At 59.3% G+C, this 19,502-nt stretch overlaps 2 protein-coding genes across 2 annotated transcripts; both read right to left on the bottom strand.

Annotated features, from left to right (window-relative positions):
* Positions 1-3,387: 3,387 nt before the first annotated feature.
* Positions 3,388-5,871, bottom strand: IRF2BP1 (interferon regulatory factor 2 binding protein 1). Its single transcript, XM_046682620.1, has one exon. The coding sequence runs from the start codon at positions 5,547-5,549 to the stop codon at positions 3,795-3,797; it is 1,755 nt and encodes a 584-aa protein (XP_046538576.1). The 5' UTR covers positions 5,550-5,871; the 3' UTR covers positions 3,388-3,794.
* A 1,762-nt stretch (positions 5,872-7,633) lies between these two features.
* On the bottom strand, positions 7,634-15,958 carry MYPOP (Myb related transcription factor, partner of profilin). The gene is made up of 3 exons (XM_046682827.1): positions 15,788-15,958; positions 14,480-15,039; positions 7,634-9,682 (listed from the first exon to the last, which is right to left on the bottom strand). Exons 2-3 carry the CDS (start codon positions 14,985-14,987, stop codon positions 8,988-8,990), a joined length of 1,203 nt encoding a protein of 400 aa, XP_046538783.1. The 5' UTR covers positions 14,988-15,039; positions 15,788-15,958; the 3' UTR covers positions 7,634-8,987.
* Positions 15,959-19,502: the final 3,544 nt, after the last annotated feature.

The raw sequence follows: 19,502 nt of genomic DNA, 5'->3' as shown, positions 1-19,502 counted from the left end.
TGAGCCCCCAGCCCCCTCAGGAGCAGATCTGTGCTGTGCTCAGGCCCCTGGGGAAGTGTGTGGCCCCCAGCCTTCTGCCCCCAGCCCGCTGGTATATATATATAAAGGTACACGTACATATTATTTATATCTGTACCCGGGGCAGGAGGGGCAGACACTGGGGCCTTTGTGTAGCCGCTGCCCGCTGCCTGCCCGCCCGCCACTCGGCTCCCTTCGTCCCTGCCGCCCGCCCGCCTCCACTCCCCCCCGCACAGAAAGGTTCCTGTGGGGCCTGCCAGCTTCCTCTGCCTGAGGTGTGAGTGGGCACGCCACGGGCGAGGCGGGCAGGGGGGCCTGGGGGTTTTTTCCAGCTCCAGGGAAGTTTTCCGGGTGGGGAGGGCTCTGGAAGGAATGGGACTTCTCAGCTAGGCTGCTGTCTGTCTGGGTCTGCTGTCCCTGGGCGTCCTCAGGTCCTTACCTGGCTTCTCCCTGGGAGTCTGTTCATCCCTCTAAAGTCACTCTGACATTTTCTCTGTTGGTCTGGATCCTATTCAATGGTGCATACGCTGTCGTTGAGCCTATGTGCTAGGCCCTCTGTTGAACCCCGGGCACATAGATCAATGAGATGCTGTCCATCCCAGCTGATTCTTTGCCATTTCTGTCTCATTTGCTCTATCCGTTTACCCGGTGCTTGAAACCCTCTATCCATTCCCACTAAAACAAAATTCTAAGTCCCTATCATGGCCTACAGGGCCCCCAAAGCTCCCCTACTATCCCTCTGACCTCGTTCTTATGACTCTCCCCCTTGCATAGCTGCACTGGCTACCTGGCTGCTTCTGGAACAAACCAAGCAGACTCCCACCTCAGGGCCTTTGCACATGCTATTCCCCGAGATTTCCCTGGCTTGCTCCCTCACTCCTTCAGTTCTTAGTGTCATCTCCTCAGTAAGCCCTTCCCTACCTCCCTCTTTAAAACAGCAACCTCCATCATTCTCGATCCCCTTTCCCTGGTTTACTTTTTCTTCTTAGGACTACGGCTGTCATATTTTAGGGATCTCTCTGTATCTCCCACCTGAATGTCAGCTCCGCAAGAGGAGAGGCTGCATTCTGTTCCCTGCTGTATCCACAGCACCTACCCCAGTAGGTGAGGGAAAGGAGCCCATTCCTCTACCCAGGCTTTAAACCAGCCCTGTGCTGGGTGATGCTGGGGACACAGTGATGACTGAGACAGCCCTGGCGCTGCCCTCATGGGGCTCATAGTCCAGTCCCCAGACAATGATGATCCAGAATGTGCAGGGCTGGGATAGCGGCATGCAGGGTCTGTGAGAGCCCGGAAATGGCACCTGATGCAGCCTGGGGGGTCAAGGAGGGCTTCCTGGAGGAGGTGTCAGCCGAGCTGAGACCTGAAGGACGAGTAGGAGTGGGCCAGGCCTTGTCGTGGGGACCAAGTGACCAAGCTAGACCCAGCCTCGCTCTTCTTCACAGAGCTCTATTCTCCCTCTCATAGAACTTTTGAGTTTGAAGATGTCTTCACTTTCTAGTCCAAACCTGCACTTTCCCTGATTTCAGTCTCTCTTTTCTCTGCTCTTTATTCCTCTCTCTGAATCTCAGTCTCTCTTCTCTCTCCCTTCCTCTATGTCTCTACTGTTGGCATCGCATCTGTGTATCTCAGTCTCTCTTATCCGGATATTTCTCTTATTAGTTCTCTTTTCTGAACCTCTGTCTCTCTGTTTCTACCTCATCTCAGGGGGTCTCTCGATCTCTCCTTGTCTCTCTCTGCATCTCTGTCTCTCCTTTCTGGAAGCCTCTTCATCTATCCACTGATCCCCTAAGAGATCCAGAACCCCTCCACTCTGGCCCCAGGGGGGAGGGGAGCTGATCCAGCCCCCCACACCCACACAGGTCAGGCCGTCTGCTCTGTTAATGGTTAACCCAACCTCTATCTAGAATACACACCGGCCAGGCTGGGGGTGACTCCCCTGCCCCCCACCCACCCACCAGCTGTTCTTAAAGGACCAGGTGTCCTCCACAGCTCTTTAGCTCCTGTAGGGGCCTAGGACCCTGGGATCTGGAGGCCTCTAGCCCGGAGGATGGGGGAGGGGGAGCTACCCAGCACTTGGGGCTGCAGAGCTGGGTCAGAGGAGGCCACAGATTGCCCGGGAGGGGTGCCCAGGCTCAGAGCTCCATCCAGCGTCTCCCTTGCCCCAGGCTTATCGCCCAGTGTATTTAATCAGGGGTGGTTTTCCCAGCCCTGCCCAGAGCCCAGGTTGGCACTGCCTGGGCTGACAGAACACCTGAGACCTGATGGCTGGGGGAGGGGATGGGACCCCTCAGTCCAAGAACTGGGTGTTTAAGAACTGAGGGTCCTCCAGAGCTGGAGGACAGAGCCCCAGGGTCCCTAAAATTTGGAAATTGGAACATGTGGGTGTGTAAGGTGTGTGGGTGGGACAGCTGGGTGACCAAGAGGATGGGCCGGGACATTAGTATCTTCCAAGTTTACCTTAGACTGGGGGCAACCTTGGGTCCCAGAGCTGGGTGACAGTGCCGCGTGGTGGCAGGATTCACTATCACGCCCCATCTGTCTGTCCATCAGCTGGCCTTTGCGCCCAGCGTTCTGTCTTCTCGGAATCTCCAGGGTCGCGGGGAGGAGGGGAGGCTGCAGGGGTGGGGGCTGGGCTCTGGGGGGCCGCCCCCTCCCCTTAACCCCTGCTTTGCCGCAGCCCGCTCAGGCCCCGCCCCGTGACGCCAGCAAGCAGGAAGTCCTGGTTAATGATCAGCCCACCGGGACAGGTGCGGGAGAAGGCCGCGCACATCAGAGGCGGCCGCGGGGGGCGTGCCTTTCACCCCGCCAGTCGCGGTGTTCCAGGGTGGCCGCCGTTGAGGCTGGGCTCGCGAGGTGGGCGCGAGGAGCGCAGTTCAGGACACCCCCAGAGGCGAGACGCGGTCACCTTGTTTCCAGGCACCCTGTTAGTGTACCCCACGCAAGTAAATTTCCTCGGACAGTCCCTCTAGCAATCTAGCCTAATTCTCGCTGTCCAGCAAGAACTCACTGCCCGTCCCTTCTCGGAAGCCTCTTGATGCCTGTTCCCCACTCCCGCCCCCCGTGGGCGCTGAGTCCTCCACATCCTGCGCAGATACAGGGGATGGACCAGAAAGGAAACCTAATTCTCGAGCTGGGCTGTGGCACCCACGTAAGAGCCGCTCCCTCTCCGAGCCTCAGTGCTGTCATCCGGAAAACGGGCCGATGGCTAGGACGTTTGCCCAGCGCTCAGCGTTTGTGAACACAGCCCGCGGGCCCGCCTGAGCGGAGGGCGCCACCTGCAGGCCACAGCGCAACGTGTTCTCCCCTGCAGGGTCAGCTCGGTCCCAAAGGGGGCGCAGCATCTCACACAACTAAGGGACCAAGGAGGAAAAAAAAAACCCATCTTTCGGTTTATTGAAGGAGGAAAAGGGGGCGGGAGAGGGGGGCAATAAAATGCTTTTGCTTCGTTTATAAAGAGCGAGATTTCAGGAGGCCCCTTCTCGAGGAGGAGGGGGGTACCTCTCCCCCCAACTACAAGCAGCAGCAAAGCCAAGCCAAGGAGGGGAGAGGGAAACCGGGGGGGCCAAGGGACCCCAAACACTCCCTCGCACAGAAGCCACAAGCTTTCTCCCCCCACCCTCAATGCATCTACCCCAGGGGACCCAACTGGGATGAGGAAGGGAGTATGTACACAGGTGGGAGTGGCACTGGGCTGGGCGGGGGAGGGAATAATTTATCCGCAGCAGCGGTGGGGGACAAGGGGGCGGGGGCAGTAGACTGATGACAGTGGTGGCCTAGGGGTCCCGTTCTTTCTTAACCTTGATGTCTCCAGCAAGGATGGTGGCGATCTCGCCCTGCATGAAGGCCCAGGGGACAGAGGAGCCCACCAGCGGACACTTGTCTCCACTGGGGCAGTATACCTCCCCGGCGGGGCCCTGCGCCTTGATGAACTCCCGCGAGCAGGGAAAGCAGAACTTGTGTCCGGGCACTGAGGGGCACTGGACGAAGTGGGTGTCTTCCAGCCGCTCCCGGCAGAGGGTGCAGCAGAGGGGGGCCCCAGGGGTCGCCCCCGTGCCGCTACCACCCCCGCTAACAGCTTCCGCCCCTGCTGTGGGGCTGACTTCTGCCTCACCGTTGCGGGCCACTAGACGATGCTGGACTGGAGGCTGGGCCGTGGAGGAGGCTGCGGGGCTGGCACCCCCGGCGCGCACAGGGCCCCCACCCCCGCCAGGGTCCTTGGGGGAGTGGCCCAGGGCCTCGGCCACATTCTTCAGGGCGGCGATAGGTGAGGGCACACCAGGGGTGTCAGCGGAGTAGGGGCCACCGGGTGCCACCCAGTGCCGCTGCTGCTGTTCCTCGGTGGTCATCTTCCCAGCCGCCTCGCCCTCAGGCTCAGGGGATGCTTTGCGACGGCGTGGTGTGGGCGCCAGGTTCCGGGATGGGGCTCTTGGGGGTGGGCCACAGAGAGCTGCAGGGGCCGGCTCCGGGTACTGCTGGGGCAGGGCCTCGGCGGGAGCTGGCTCGCGGAAGCTGCGGACGCCGTCGGTGAGCAGCTCCCCCAGCTGGCGCCATTCCCCTGAGCCGTGCCGACGTTCATATTCGAGGTACTTGAAGCCAGATGAGGCCAGTGCCTTGCCCGGCTCCCGCAGAGCATCATGAAACATCTGGCGAGCGACAGCCAGGACTCCGGCGTACACGTTGCCAGAACCACAGGGGTATTCGGTGAAGAGCTTCAGCTCGAACTCGTAGCCTGGCGGGCGGGCAGTAGCATCGAAGGCGAACACCCGCCCCACCAATCCGTGATCCTTCTTGAAGCGGACATTGAAGGGGGCGCAGGCGGACAGCGCCAGCAGCTGTTCCCGCACAGCTTTAGGGCGCCCATGCCACTCCTCTGCCCGGCCCCGCATGGCCTCGTTCAGTTCTGCCAAACAGTCCGCATTCCTCTGCTGCTTCTCCTTCTCGAAATCGGAGCCGAAGGCTGGACGGGCAGGACTCAAGCCGGGTGCCAGGGTCAGGCCTCGGCCTCCCAGGCCAGACACCGCAGCTGCCAGCAACCCGGGGGGCACCAAGCCGGGCATGGAGCCAAGCAGGGCCCTCCGAGCCCCCTCCGCCACGACCTCCTCGCGGCCCAGCCCATTGGCCAGGCGGGACCCCAGGGTGTACTCCAGGGCCGGAGAGGGCAGGGGGAGGCGGCCCGACGACGTGGCCCTGTCATAGCGGTCCTGGCCCGAGACGCCGCCTACCGTCCCCGACGGCTGGGGCTGGGCCTGCGGAGGAGGCAGCTGGGGCCCCTGTGCGGCGGCCGCAGCCAGGTCCTTGGTGGCCGGGTGCTTGAGGGCCGGGGGGCCCGGCGAGCGGCCCTCGGGGAGCACGTGGCTGCGCTTGAGCTGGCGGGCGGCGTCGATGAGCAGCTCGATGCGATCCGCGCCCTCGAAGTTCACGCAGCCGCGACACACGGCCTCGCTGAAGTCCCACACCATGGCCCACGGCATCTTGGGCAGGTCGCACAGGTAGCACCACTGGCGGCGGGACGCCTGCACCGACGCCATGGCCCCCGCGCGCGCGCCGCCGGGCCCCCGCGTTCCACCCGCCGCCGACGTTCGACCCGCGCCGCCGGGACCGCGCGAGCCGCAGTCGGGCCTCCGGCTCGGCCTCCCCGCCGATCCAGGCCCGGCCCCCCTTCCCCGCCCCCTGGGCCCGGAGCCTTTCTCCTCACTCCCGCCTCCTCGGAAAGGCAAGCAGAGGCACGTCGGCGCCCCCGCCCGGTCCGGCTCCGGGCCGAGGCGCACAGCTCGGGCCCCGCGATGGGCCGCGGGCGCCGCCGCCTCGGGCTCCCTCCGCTCCCGCCGCCGCCGCCGCTGCAACGGCCGCCACCGCCTCCACCTCCTTCTGCCCCAGAGGCCGCTTCGCAGGGAAAGTTACATAACGCGCCGGCAAAGCCTTCTGGGAAACGTAGTCCCGCCGGGGCCTGTTCTTAAAGGAGACGGCAGGCTGCGGCTTGCGGGGCGGGGGGCTGTCTCGCCGCCTCTCCGCCGCGCCACGCTTGCCGCTCCCCGCCGCGGGGCAGGGAGTCCGGCGCGCTCCGAGGAGCTCGGGTACAAGGGCTGGGGGCGGGGATGTGATACGAATAGTCAGCGCGACCGCGGACTCAGAAATCGTAGGGAGTGGACAGGCTGTTCTGCTCCACTTGCTGTGCAGCTTGAGGCAAAAAGTCTTGCCCTCTCTGAGGCTCAGTTCCCTGCCCATCTAAGAGGGGCCAATGACCGGTTAGGAAGGCAGCAGCTCCTGGGGCGGGGCGGAGAGGCCCTGATTGGATGGGTTCAGGGTACGGGGACGGGAAGCTGGCAACTTGGTGGCGGGGAGGTGGCACTTCGTCTTCCCCAGAATCTTCGATATCATCCTCCGACTGGGGCCGGCAACAGCCGGAGAAAGAAGAGGACTGAAGAGCTCCAGGCCAGGCCTCTGCCTCAGTTGCCTCATCTGCTAAAGGGAGTGGTCCAGCGCCCTCCAACTGCTCCGACTCTGCCGGCGCGCTCTGGTCTGCCAAGGGTTACACTGTCAGTTTCTCCGCGCCCCCCTCCCGCCACTTGACTACAGTTCCCAAAATGCTCTACGGGGCGGACAGACTGACGCACTTCCGCTGTCTGGGAGGTTTGTGGGGGGGAGGCCTTCCCGATTCCCCCCGTCTGTCTCTGTCCTCCCGCGTGCCCCCCGTCCGTTTCTGGGGACTCTTTCAGTGTTTTCAGAGCACAGAGTTGAGGGGACCCTTACCCTCGACAGCTCCCTAATTTAGGGGAAGGGAAAGAGACCAGAGATGGCGAGGATGAGTTGGGGGGCTAGTTTCTAGGGACAGCAACGCCATACCGCCTTTCTCTCACCTGGAGCGCTTACTACCTGCTAGGCCCAACCAGGCTCCGGGACCCCCCATATTTTTTCTTCCCGGCGTCGAGAACAGAAGGAGGCAGGCGTGGGGTTGGGGGACAGGTCTCTAGCTGCTCACCCACATCGGCCTCTTCCTCCCTCCAGGCCTGGATCGGTGACAAGGGCTCAAAAAGTTAAGAATGACCTGCCAGAGTTGCATTCATCCATGGCTTTCACGTGAATCGGGGCGCCCCCGCCCCCCCCCCCCCCCCCCATCGCACTGTAACCATAGTAACTCTGATTTTACGTTACCCAAACTGCGGTCTGGGCTTCACAATTTTACTTACCACCTGTATGATTATTTTCTGAACATTTTCCTTGAAACTGACTCCCGTGAAAAAGACGATCTACTTTTGTCTCATCCGAAGCAATATTAGGTGCATGATTGTGGATTTTAGGTACTACTCACATTTTTACAAAAGAAAACTACACACAGAGCCTAAAATTGCCTTTGTACCGTTCTCCAGTAAACACCAGTGGGAGCCGAGAGTTCCGGCCGGAGGCGGCTGTCAGGCGGACTAGCTTGGCCCCTGACAAGTCGAGGGCAAGTCCCTAAACTTCTCAGGAAGAAATGGAGGCCCCTCGAATCTGCTTCTCACTGGGTACCTTCAGGTTAACAGGCAACCATGCATATAAATATTTAGCATGGTGCCTGGCCCAGAAAAGGAGCGCCATAAATGCAAATCGTTGTTTTCAAGCTGCCCATGAATTCAAAGAGGGCACCCCTCTTCTGTGTTGGGAAATACGGAGGACACAGCAGTGACAGAGGCAGGCTCAGGCTCAGCCGGGTGACAGAAGCTGATGTTCAATTTCAATGGACTCAAGTGGTTATTTAACTGCATTTTTTAATAACTGCTGGGGCAGAGGAGTGTCAGGAAACCCTTCTTGAGGAGGTGATATTTGAGCTGAGACCTGAAGGATGAAGAGAAGGTAGGTGGAGGAAGTAAAGACTCCTCATCTTGATGCCCATTTTACAGCTGAGGAAAATGGGGGCCCACGGTATACAGCCGGCCAGGGCAGCACCAGGGGTCGAGTCGGGTCTGACTGCGTCCGGGGGGGTGGTGGTGATCCACGTTGCTACAGCCTCCACAGCAGGTTTGGGAGTAAAAAGAGAACCAGCTCCTGCCTTTGTGAAACTACGGGGGAAAGACGCCTAAAACAGATAAAGGCACTTGTTCTTTAGGGACAATGAAAAAGAACCGCAGGACACTGAGAGAGGCTCTCAGCAGCAGAGCCATCCTAGCCTGGGGGAGGGGATCCAGGAGGTTCTCCTGGAGGAGATGACATTTAGGCTGTTACCTGAAGGATGAGTAAGTAGGAATCCGATCTGAAAAATGGCTGGAAACCACCAGCCTCCAACTTCAAGGGGGGGGGTCACCTGCCCGTGGAGGGGGTGGGGCAGGTGTAGGTGCTGGAACCCAGGCCTGTCTCAGACAGCGCCCCAAGTAATTGTATTAAAAATAAGTTTATTGATATCTTGTCATGACTGGGGAGACAGGAGGGGGTCGAGCTCTGGAGGTCGGAGGCTGCAATGAGAGGCAGAGGGCCCGACCCACAGCTCCCCAGTGAGAACTCCACCCCCTCTCCCTAGGTAGGGCAGGACCGCTGTATCCTCTTTGTCATCCCTGTTCTGATTTGTCTCGCAACCCCCACCCCCTCCAAAGTCTGGGTTGGGGAGATGGGGAGGCCCCCACAGGTCACTTCTGTTCAAGTCAAGACCAGGAGTTGTTAGGGAGGGGGTAATATGCTGCCCCCCAGAGGATCCCCCCACAACCCACAAAGGGCGATAATAAATAACGTAAAGTTGATGGCTTAGAAGTCAGGGGTAGGGAAGCAGCCAGGCAGACAGCGCTGTACTGGAGAAAGGGCTGGGGGGGGGCCCCAGCAACGAGGTCCCCCGAGAATCAGGCACTAATTCGTACAGAGCGTGGGGTGCTGGCGCCCCACAGCTGGGAGCCAGGGTGCAGCTGGGCTGGGGAAGGGGCGAGCCCTCCTCCGTGGGCTAAGCTGGGGCGAGGTGGCGCAGGCAGAAGGAGCCCGAACAAGCTGGAACCCCACAGCAGATTTCATGGAGATTTCCATCGCCCCCGCCTCTTCCGTGGAGGGAATCCTTTCCTCCTCTTGTGTGGGGGGGAGTCATGGGGAGGGAGGGGGGCTGGGGGTGGCCGGGGGGCCCCCTCCTCACTCCTAGGGGCAATGATCACCCCCCTGGCTGCCACCACGTTCCCGTCCACGACAGCAGCCACCACAGACACAGGCTCTGGGGTGATCTCCACCTTGGGGGTGGGTGGCGGCAGGACAGGCCTGGGGGGTGGGGGTGGGGGTGGAGGCAGCGGTGGGGGCAGTGGGTCGACTGGGGTCCCTGGCAGCAGGGGCAGCAGGGCGCTGAGGGCCTCGCTCAGTTTGGCCAGTCCCTGCCGAAGGGTGCCAGCCAGCTCCCGGATGGCGTTGGCAGTCTCCTGCTGGGCCCGCAGGAAGTCCAGGGAGGGGTCTGGGGCAGAGGGGGTGGGCGGAGGCAGTGGAGGGGGTGGGGGGCTTGGGGGGGAAGGTGCCACTTGGACCTGCTGCGGTGGCTGGGGTGCTGGCGGGGCTGGGGGCGGTGGAGACAAGGCCAGGCGGGGCAGCTGGACGCTCTGCAGGGCTGGAGGGGGCGAGGACTCACGCTCCTTGGGCGGCGGGCAGCCCCCTTCCTGGGGATTACAGGTGGGCCGGGCCCAGGGCTCGGGGCTGCTGGAGCCCCCCTTGCTGTGGGCTGGAGTATCTGTGGAGAGAGAGATGCAGGTAAGGCGTGCGTGACCCCACAAGGCTTCCTCTTGATTTCCCCTTTCCCCCTGCCACTCACCTTGGCCTCAGAGCCATCCTTTTAAAACCTAAATCAGATCGTGCCCGGGAGCAGAAGCCTCAAGACAGGTCAGTCTTTGTATCCAGGAGAAAAAGTCAATATATTTAACAATAAACTGGTGGCCAATGCCGGCCTCCATGGAAACAGGGTCCTGGAGGACCCTTGCTGAGCCAGGTAGAGCCAATGTTCTAGAAGATTCTGAACCATTTGGACACCCCCCCCCACACACACCTCTCAGGCTGCACTGCTGGATCCTGGGAAGGTCTAGGAGGGCTGGGAGAGAGGTGGGGTGGCTGGGGCAGTAGCGGGGGCTTCTGGAGGCTGGAAGTAGGGGCTCTCTCCAGCCTGCATCCGTGTCAGCTCTGGTGTGTTCCAGTTCAACCCCAAGCCTGCTGGGATTCCTCTGTCTCCTCTTGGCTGGGACCTCATTCACGCTCGGGAACTTGACCACAGTCCGCAGGCAGCGGCTCCCCGACTTCCGAGCCCGGCCTGAACCTCTCCCTCCAGCTGTGTGCTTGGCACACCCCCTCGATTGTCTCAATGCCTCACACTCCCATGCCTGGAGCGGAGTTGCTGGTGCTCCTCAGACCTGCTCCTCCCTTGGCCACCCCCGGCTGGGCTCAGACCAAAACCTTTCACTCTTTTTCTGCCCCGAGACACCATCTGTGTACAAATACTGTTGGCTCTGCTCTCCAACGGATCCAGCCTCCAGCCTTTCCCGTCCACCTCCACGGCCCTCACCCTGGTCCAGCCACCAGCATCTCCCACCCGGACGAGTGCAGATGCCTCCCCCCCGGGCTCCCGGGCTCCACCCCTGCCCCTCACGGTCTGTTCTCCACCAGAGCCTCGAGGGGCCGACCAAAACACACATCACTTATGCTACGGGAAAGCAGCTACCCACAAAGGACCACATATCACATGATCCGTTTCTATGAAATGTCCAAAATAGGTGAATCCAGAGAGACAGGAAGTAGATTAGCAGTTGTCTAGGGCTGAGTGGGCATGAGGGGGTGAGAAGCGGGGTGATGGCTAAGAGGCGTGGCGTTTCTTTCTGGGGTGATGCGAATGTTCTAGAATTGATTGTAGTGATGGCTGCATGACTGTGTGTATATACGGGACTAAAAGCCCCTGAACTCTACACTGTAAGTGGGTAGAATGTATGGTATGGGAATTCTAGCTCAATAAAGGTGTTAAAAAAATACGTGTCAGGTGTTGTCTTTCTCTCCTCAAAGACTTCTCGTGGCTCTCATCTCACTCAGAGTAAAAGCAAAGTCCGCGAGGCCCCGCGAGGCTCTGCAGGATGTCCACTGCCTCCCTGACCTCATCTCCCACCCCTCCCCTCTCTCTCTCCCTCTCATTCGCTTGGCTCCAGCCACCCTGGCTTTCTTGTCGGCCCTCAAACACATCAGGCCTGCTCCTGCCTCAGGGCCTTTGCACTTGCTGTGTCTTTGGTCTGGAAAGGCACCTGCCTGGCTCCCTCCCTCACCTCCTCAGGTCTCTGCTCCAACATGGCCTCCTTGGGAAGACCTTCCTTGCCCGTGTCTGTAGGACCTGCCGTCCCTGTCCTCTCCTCTCTCCTAACCCTACCTGGTTTCTTTGATAGCAGTATCTCCCCCTGGCATGGGCTCGCTCTGTGTCTGCTGTCTGTCTCCTCCTGCTGAGGGCAGCTCCCCCAGGCAGGGCTTTGTTTTGGTCACTGCTGTCTCCCTGGTGCCTAGTACAACGTCTAGCACATTTTCTCTTTAACGAGAAAACAGCCGTGGCTTCCAGGCTGTCAGCACCCATAGGGCCCCAGGCCCCTGCAGCGCCCATAAGGGAGAGTCCAGCCTCTCCCTAGGGCTACGGGGCCTCAGCTCTTGCCTCCTCCTGTCCCTGTTTCTTGCCTCAGGGCCAGTGCACATGCCGTTCCCTCCACCAGGATCCCCGCCCCCTCGACTGCCCCGTGGCCAGCTCAGATGTCCATTCCTCCCTCTCCTAGGCCACATCAGATCACCCTGCTCTTCTCTCTCCAGAACAGCCAGCACCAGCCTGGAATGCCGAGGGGTCCAGCCTCCCCGGGCCGGCCAGGCGGGGGAGGTGGCGGAGGCTGGGGACAGACGATAACCAGAACTAAGAGCTGCTGGACACTTTCCTGGCCAGGCCCCGGGCAAAGAGGCTGAGCTCTCCTCCTCCACCATTTCCCCGAGTCCTCGCGGCCACTCTCCGGGGTGGGTCCCATCATGGTGACCCCACGGGACACAGAAGGTGACTCGAGGCCTAGAGAGGAGTCACAGAGCTGGCGAATGGTCCAAGGGGGATTTGAACCCAGGCAGGCTCAGAGGCCACGATTTTCACCTCGCCTTGGGCAGGCGCTGTGGGCCCGAGGGTGGCGGGTCTTCCTCCTAAGGAGGCATGAGAATTGAAGCCACTTGGAAACGTGGCCTTTCTAGGCTACGGAGTAAAAGGAACAGAGAGTGGCCCAGCCTTCATGCCCACAGGGCAAAGGAAGGGCCATAACCAGAATCCTATGTATTCACAACCTGTGGGCCTCAGTTTCCCCACCTGTTAATGGGTGTGTGTGTGAACATACCACCAAGTGACACAACCACAGAGCATCTTCCTGAGGACCATTAGAGAGATTCACAGAATCAGCCTGGGCACAGGGCTTAGGCCAGAGCCTGGCACACAGTAAATTCTCAACGTTGTTATCATTACTGGTCTTCTAAATATCAGGTCAGAGATAAATGGTCCTCAGCTCTCCCTCCTGTATTAACAAAGACACCTCAGGCTGCCCCAGGCCCTGTTTTAGTCCTTCAAGCCCAGCAGTTTCTCTTTTATGAGGTCCACACAGTGAATAATCTCTGTGTAAAATTCTAATAAAGGATGCTGTAAGCACATTTCTACCCCAGGGCCTTTGCACGTGCTGTTTCCTCTAGCTGGAGTGCTCTTCCTCCAGATATCCACTTGGCTCAATCTCTCTATTCAAGTTTCTGCTCAAATCTCACCTCCTCACAGAAGCCCTCCCTGACCACCCTGTCTTTTTCTCCACAGTATTCCCAGCATCTACAACAGTGCCTGCTTCCGATTAGGTACTCAATAAATATTTGCTGGATGAATGAATGAATCAAAGGGTTGCACAACTTTTGAAACAATCTGTTTGCCATCTCTGCTCTGGTTCAATGGAGCCATTTCACAGATGGAAACACTGAAGTTTGATTCACATTGAGAACAAGGGTCCCAAGCGATTGTGTCCTGCTTAAGACACTTTCACGCTTCCCACATGTCCTCAAGATAAAGTCCAAAATCTTGACCTTCACTTACATGCCACGTGTCATCTAATTCTCACATACTCATTTGCTCTCAGTCAATATGAATCGTTGTTGTCACGACCGGGCAATCTAGCCCAGTGGTTATGTTAAGTGTACGGACTGGGAGTTGCACACAGCCTGAATTCCAGTCCCAACTCTACTACTTACTTGCTGTGTGACCTTGGCTGGGTGAATGACCCTCTCTGAATCACACGATCCTGAACTGCCTTGTTTGATCACGTCCATGTCCCTCCCTTTCTCAAAACCCTTCAGTGGCTCCCCATAGCACTTCGGATAAAGTTCAAACTCCTTACCTCAGCCTAAAAGCCCTGAATGGTCTGGCCTTTGCTGATCTCTCTAACCTTATCTCAAAATATGTCCTTTCTTCAAACTTTCCACTTTCCCTTCCCTTCCTCCCCTAACTGGGAAACTTCCCTCGGTTTCCTAAACTGGCCAAGCCTTCTTGCCTCCAAGCCACTGCACATGCTGTTCCTTCTACCAGGACCACCTTCCTGGCTCTTCTTCATCCTCACGCTGCACCTCCGCCTCCAGGAAGCCCTCCTTGACCTCCCAGGCTGGGTCAGGTGGCCCCCTCTGGAGTCCCACAGCCCAGCCCTGCCGCCTCTGAATCATCACTGTCTACGCATGGGTCTATCTCCCTCACTGGACTGTGAGCCCCCCGAGGGCAGGCTTGAGGATGTCTCAGTCACTGCTGTGTCCCCAACGCTGCCCAGCACGGGGCAGGCGCCTGGGGGAACAGCTACAGAAAAAATAACAATCTAGAGTCAAGGCTAAGTGGCAAGTCTGTGGACTCAGCTCTCCACACCTCCCCTACTCAGGGCATGACCTTGACAAAGTTACCAAACCTCCCTGGGTCTTCGATTTATAAAATGATGAACTAGTTCGCACCTCCCAGCATGGGCAATTATAGCAAGTGCTGACGACGAGTTGTACTAAGCAATTTATGCATTTTAACTCATTTAATCTTCACAGCAACCCTTTAGGTGGTGACTATTTTTTATCCCCATTTTACAGATGCAGAAACCGAACTGCAATAACTCACCCAAAATGACACCGCTGAGTGACAAAGTTGGGACGGGAACAGAGACAGTCAGCCTCGGGAGTCACTAACCCGCAGTTGTTTAACGAAATCCTGCCTGTGCTGATGATCCCGGGTGTAGACCCCGGGGCCAGGACTCCTAGGTTTGGGTTCCCTTCCTGACTTCAGCGGTCACTAGCTGTGGACCGCAGGCGAGTCACGTCACTTTTCTGAGCCTCAGTTTCCCCAGGTTTACAACGGGGAGAACAGCACCCACCTCACGGGGTGGCAGTGAGGATGTGACGAGCCACGTAAGCGCTTGAACAGCACCGGGCACACAGCAGACTTGGCGCCGGCTGCTCTTGCTAAGGGGATGGTGGAGGAACTCACCGGCCCGTCGGTCTTCCCTGCGGTCCTCGGACAACACGTAGCGCGGGGCGCAGGCGCTGGGGGCCGGCGGCTGCGAGGAGGCGGCGGCGGCGGCCGCGGGGGGCTGCTCCGGCCCCGCCCCAGCTCCCGGCCCCGCCACGCCGGGCCCCAGGATGGCAAAAATGGTCTCCTCCTCGGCGGAGAAGGCGTCCTCGGCGGCGGGCCCGGCGCCCTGCGTGGAGTGCGGCACGCGGGCCAGCTTCTCCTTGGTGCGGCGCTTGAAGTCGTTCCAGCGCTTCTGGACCTCCTGGCCGGTGCGCTTCCAGCTGGTGATGCCGTTGATCTTGGCGGCGATGCCGTCCCACACGCGCCGCCGCTCGGCCACGCTCACCCGACGGCTCTGCGCGCCGTAGAGCTGCGGGTAGTGGGCGCGCACCTCCCGGATCAGGATCTGGTTCTCCTCGAACGAGAAGCGCGGCTTGCGCAGCCGGGTGGTCTCTTCCGTCTCGCCCGCCGCCGCCGAGGCCATGGCGCCCCCCGACGCCGCCGTCCGGCCGCCTGGCGCATGGGGGGCGCCGGCGCTGCGGGCACAGGGCGCACGGCGCTGGCGGGGGCTCGGCATCCCCGCGCCGCCCGCCCCACCCGGCCGCCCCGACACCGGCTCCTATGTCCCCGGGGGCCAGGGGTGGGGGCGGAGGGCGGACGGGGGCGACGGGCCGCGGGGGGCAGTCGGAGTGCCTAATAATAGCTGACACGGGCTGAGCGCTCACCTGGAGCCTAGCGCGGCGCAAAGTGCCACGGCGAGGCGGAGTTGATGCAAATTGGGGGAGGGTCTGGAGGGGTGGAGGGAAACGAGGAACAGCGGAGGAAGAGGGGGTGTCTGTAGGAGTTAGAGGAAAATGGGGGCATAGGAGAATGGGAAATGGAAGGAGAATGGGGGTGTCGAAGAAGCATAGGGGTGAGGAGGGCAAGGAGATGCTAACGGGAGATGCAGCAAGAAGGGGGGATCAGGGGCAGAGGAGCGCTCTGGGGGTTCCCGGGCAATGGGACGTCTGTAAAACCGATATGAGAAGGGGTCCTCAGAGGGGATGTGCAAGAATAATGGTGAGTGGTGGGCTTCCAGCACAGCGGAGGAGCTGGGACGGTAAAATACTAGGGATTAGGGTCTGCGGGGATTGTGGGGGGCTCTGGGGATTGCCAGGAATGAAGGAGAGCTCTGGGGGGTAGTGGGGGTCCGGGATTAGGAGGGGACACCGGAGGCTATGGGGGATTCCAGGAAGAGTGAGGGTCGCGGAGGGTGGGGACCGAGTCCGGCCGGGGGTCACTCACCGGCGCCGCCGCAGCCCCCGCCTGCCCGTCGGTCAAGGATCGGGCTTCTGCGGCCTCTTCCCTCCCACCCCCCGCCGCTTCTTTGCCTCCCCCCTCTGGGCCCCGCCCCCAGCCGCCCCGCGAGCCATGGCGCAGGCGCACCTAGCGCCCGTCGGCCCCCTGTGCCCTTACTGCCTGGGTTTCACGCCCCTCCCACAGCGCAAGCGCAGAATTGACCCCACCGGTCTCCACGAGCGGGCTGCAGCTGCGCAGGCGCAAGGTTAGCGTTGCGCCGGTTCCCCTCGACTCCCGATGCCACAACGGCGCACGCGCAAAACTCTATCCCACGCATGCGCGCCCCTCGCTCCCCGCTGGCCGTGGTACCCGGGACTCAGTTCCTGCGCAGGCGTAGCAATCCTCGGAGCGGGAGGGAGAGGTGGAGAGAGCGCTGGGGCCGAGCGGCGTCCCCGCTTTTAGGACAGTCTTCCAGTCCACCTAGCCGTGCTTGTGTCTCTTTCTCTTGGAGAAAGGGGAGAGAGGCGGCGCTGGAGGGAAGCGCTTCGTTTCCATGACAACTGCGTGGGTGGGATGGGGGTGCATAAGAAAACCAGTTGCCGCCCCTCATACCCGCTGCGCTGGGCTGCTCCACATCTGCTAACCATCTATTACCCGTTGGGGCGGGGCACCCTGGGGATATTCCGCCGTAGGCGGGCTCAGTAACCATGGCAACCCATCAACCTTTCAACCATGCCTGGGGGGCCCCCCTATCCACACATTTACGTCATGGCGCAGGGAGAGAAATCAGAGGGAGAGCTTCTGGAGTAGGGAGGGTGATCCTGGCGCAGGGAGGGTGATCCTGGCGCAGGCAGGACTGCAAGCAAATGCGCGGAGGCAGGAATGAATCTAGAACACCGGTTGGGTGAGCTGGAAGGCAGGATGATGGAGTTAAGTGGGGCCGAGAAATTTGTAGTTTAGCAATCCTGCAGAAGTCCTCAAGGTCATTCAATAAACGGTGCTTCAGACGTCTATTCAACAAAGAGTTGTTGGGTGCCTGCACAGTTCCAGATGCACTGAATACAAAAGACAAAAATCTATGGAGCTCATTTTTGAGCTGGGAGAATCAGACAATTAGCAAACTAAATGAGATGTATAAGTGAGAAGGTGATAAGTGTTATGAAGAAAATGGAAGTAGGAAAAGGGTTTAGGGAGTATGAGGTTTATGTGTGTGTCTGTAATTTTAAAATAAGGTGACGAGGGGAGCCCTTCCTGAGAAGGTGACATTTGAGTAGAGATGGGAAGGAGGTGAGGAAGCAAGTGCAGCCAGAGGTACTACTGTGTCTGCTGTGTTCTAGGAAGATCGAGGAGGCCAGTGGGGCTGCAGTGGAGGGAGCCAGAGGGAGGGCGGGATGGGGAGCCAGATCTGCAGGGCCTTGTGGGTCACTGTAAGGACTATGAGGTGGCAGCCCTGGGAGGACCCAGAGCAGAGGAAGGACGAGATCTGGCGATTCCTCTGGAGAACTGACTTTAGGGAGCGAAGGTGGAAGCTGGGTGCCCACTGAGGAGGCCACTACAGTGGTTCAGATGGTGGTGGCTCCAACCAGGGTGGTAGCTGCAAAGGAGAGGTGAAATGGATTTGGTTATAAGAAGTGATAGAAGGGGAGGAGTCGAGGATGACTCCAATGTCTTTGACCCGAGTAACGGGAAGGATGGAGCTTCCAGAAGCAAAGAGGGGCTGTGCTGCAAGAGGATCAGGAGTTCAAATTTCCCCAAACTTGAGATGCCCATTAGTCAACCAAGACAGATGTCAGGTAGGCAGGCAGATATGTGAGTCTGGACTTCAGGGAGAGGTTCAGTCTTGCGATATAAATTTAGGAGTTGTCAGTGAACAAATGACATCTAAATCCCTAAGACTGAGAGAGGTTAGCCAGGGAGCAAGTGTCGATAAAAGAGAAGTCCGTGGTCTGAAGCTGGGGGCGCTCCAAGGTAGACGGCTGAGATGAGCAAAGGAGACTGAGGAGGAGCAGTCAGTGAGGCGAGGAGACCCAGGGCTGTCTGAGGTCCCGGAGGTCAAGGGAAGGGCGCGGATCAAGGCGGAGGGAAGGCTCAGTGATGCCAAATGCTGCCCAGAGGCCAAGTCCAGTGAAGACCGAGAACTGACCCCTGGGGCTAGCAAGATGACAATCACCAGTAATCCTGAAAAGAGCAGCTTTGTTGGTGTGGTGGGGGCAGTAGCTTGATTGGGAGGGCATTCAAGAGAGGGTTTAGAGAGAGCCGGTGTAGACGATCCTTTCTAGCACAGAAAGAGGGTGGTATCTTGAAGGGGGCGTGGGATCCTGAGAGATTTATTTCAGATGGGAGATGTAACAGCATGTTGTGTGCCAGTGGGGATGATCCAGAAGAGGGGAGACTCATGGTGCAGAGGAGAGAGAGATTTCCTGGAGCGATGTCCTTGAGTAGGCATGGTGGGTGCGACCCAGGGCACAAGTGGAGGGTGGTCTAAGGGGCATGGGTGGTTCAGTCACAGCGAACAGGGAGAGGGAGGCAGGGGACACGGAGGCAGGGGGTGATGAGATGTGGTGTCAGGAACATACGAACGTTTTCTTCCAGTTCCATATGTTTTCTTAGTAGAGGAGGAAGCGGTTCAAGGGCGACGGGAGGTGCTGAGGTTAGGGGAGAGCGAGAAGAGGGCATGAAATAGGGATTGATGGCCAAGGAAGTGTAGACAGTAGAACCAATCACTTGAGGTTATTGGATTTGAAATTGAAACGAGATGAGTTCCCATGGCCGTGTGTTTTTCTCTGGCCACATTGTTTTCTGAGCGGGTGCAGGTGCAGAGAGGGTGGCAAGCTGACTTTCCCCAGGGCTGAGTTTCGATGAGGTCCCACCCTGTGCCCCTTGAGGAGTCAGGGTCCAGGAGTCAGGGGCAGCCCATGCAGGGCCTTATGGGCAACGCTAAGGAGCTTGAGTGGGACCCTATGGGTTCTGAGCAAGGAAGAACAGGGTCCGATGTGTGCTTTAGAAAGACCCCCTGGCCTTTGTATGGAGGGTAGATGGGAGGGGGGCAGGCTATCGGCCAGAGTCAAGGGAGAAACCCGGGATAGGGGCCAGGAGAGGGTGGGGAGAGTGCACAGGGCAGGGTGGGCGGGAAGAGTGGAAATGAATTGGAAGACATTCGAGAGGCAGAATGTCCAGAACACGGTGACTGTCAGGCTGGGGATGAGAAGGTGACACCTAGTTCTCTGGCCCGGGTCCCAGTTGGGTATATGGGGTCTGTCAGGATGTGGTGAGTGTAAAGTGCTCAGTGAGTGTTATGGGTTGAATATTGTCCCACCCAAAATTAGTATGTTGAAGTCCTAAGCCCCTAGCACTTCAGAATGTGACCTTAGTTGGAAATAGGGTCATTGCAGATGTAATCAGCGAAGATGAGGTCATACAGGAGTCGGGTGGGCCCTTAATCCATGACGAGTGTCCTTATAAGACGAGGGGAGAGACAGAGGGAAAGACAGAGGCAGAGACTGGGGTGATGCGCCACAAGCCAAGGAACGCCTGGGGCCACCAAAAGCTGGAAGAGGCAACGAAGGACCCTCCCCTAGAGCCTTCAGATGGACTGTGGCCCTGCCAACAGCCTGATGGCAGGTTTCTACCTTCCAGAGCTGTGAGAGAAGGTATTTCTGTTCGAAGTCACCCAGTATATGGTACTTGGTTGTGGCTGCCCTCAGAAACGAATACACTGGGC

This window comes from Equus quagga, chromosome 13 (assembly GCF_021613505.1).
Source record: "Equus quagga isolate Etosha38 chromosome 13, UCLA_HA_Equagga_1.0, whole genome shotgun sequence".
Taxonomy (NCBI): Eukaryota; Metazoa; Chordata; class Mammalia; order Perissodactyla; family Equidae; genus Equus; species Equus quagga.
The sequence above is the reverse complement of the archived record's forward strand: the minus strand, read 5'-3'. Positions and strand labels throughout refer to the sequence as shown.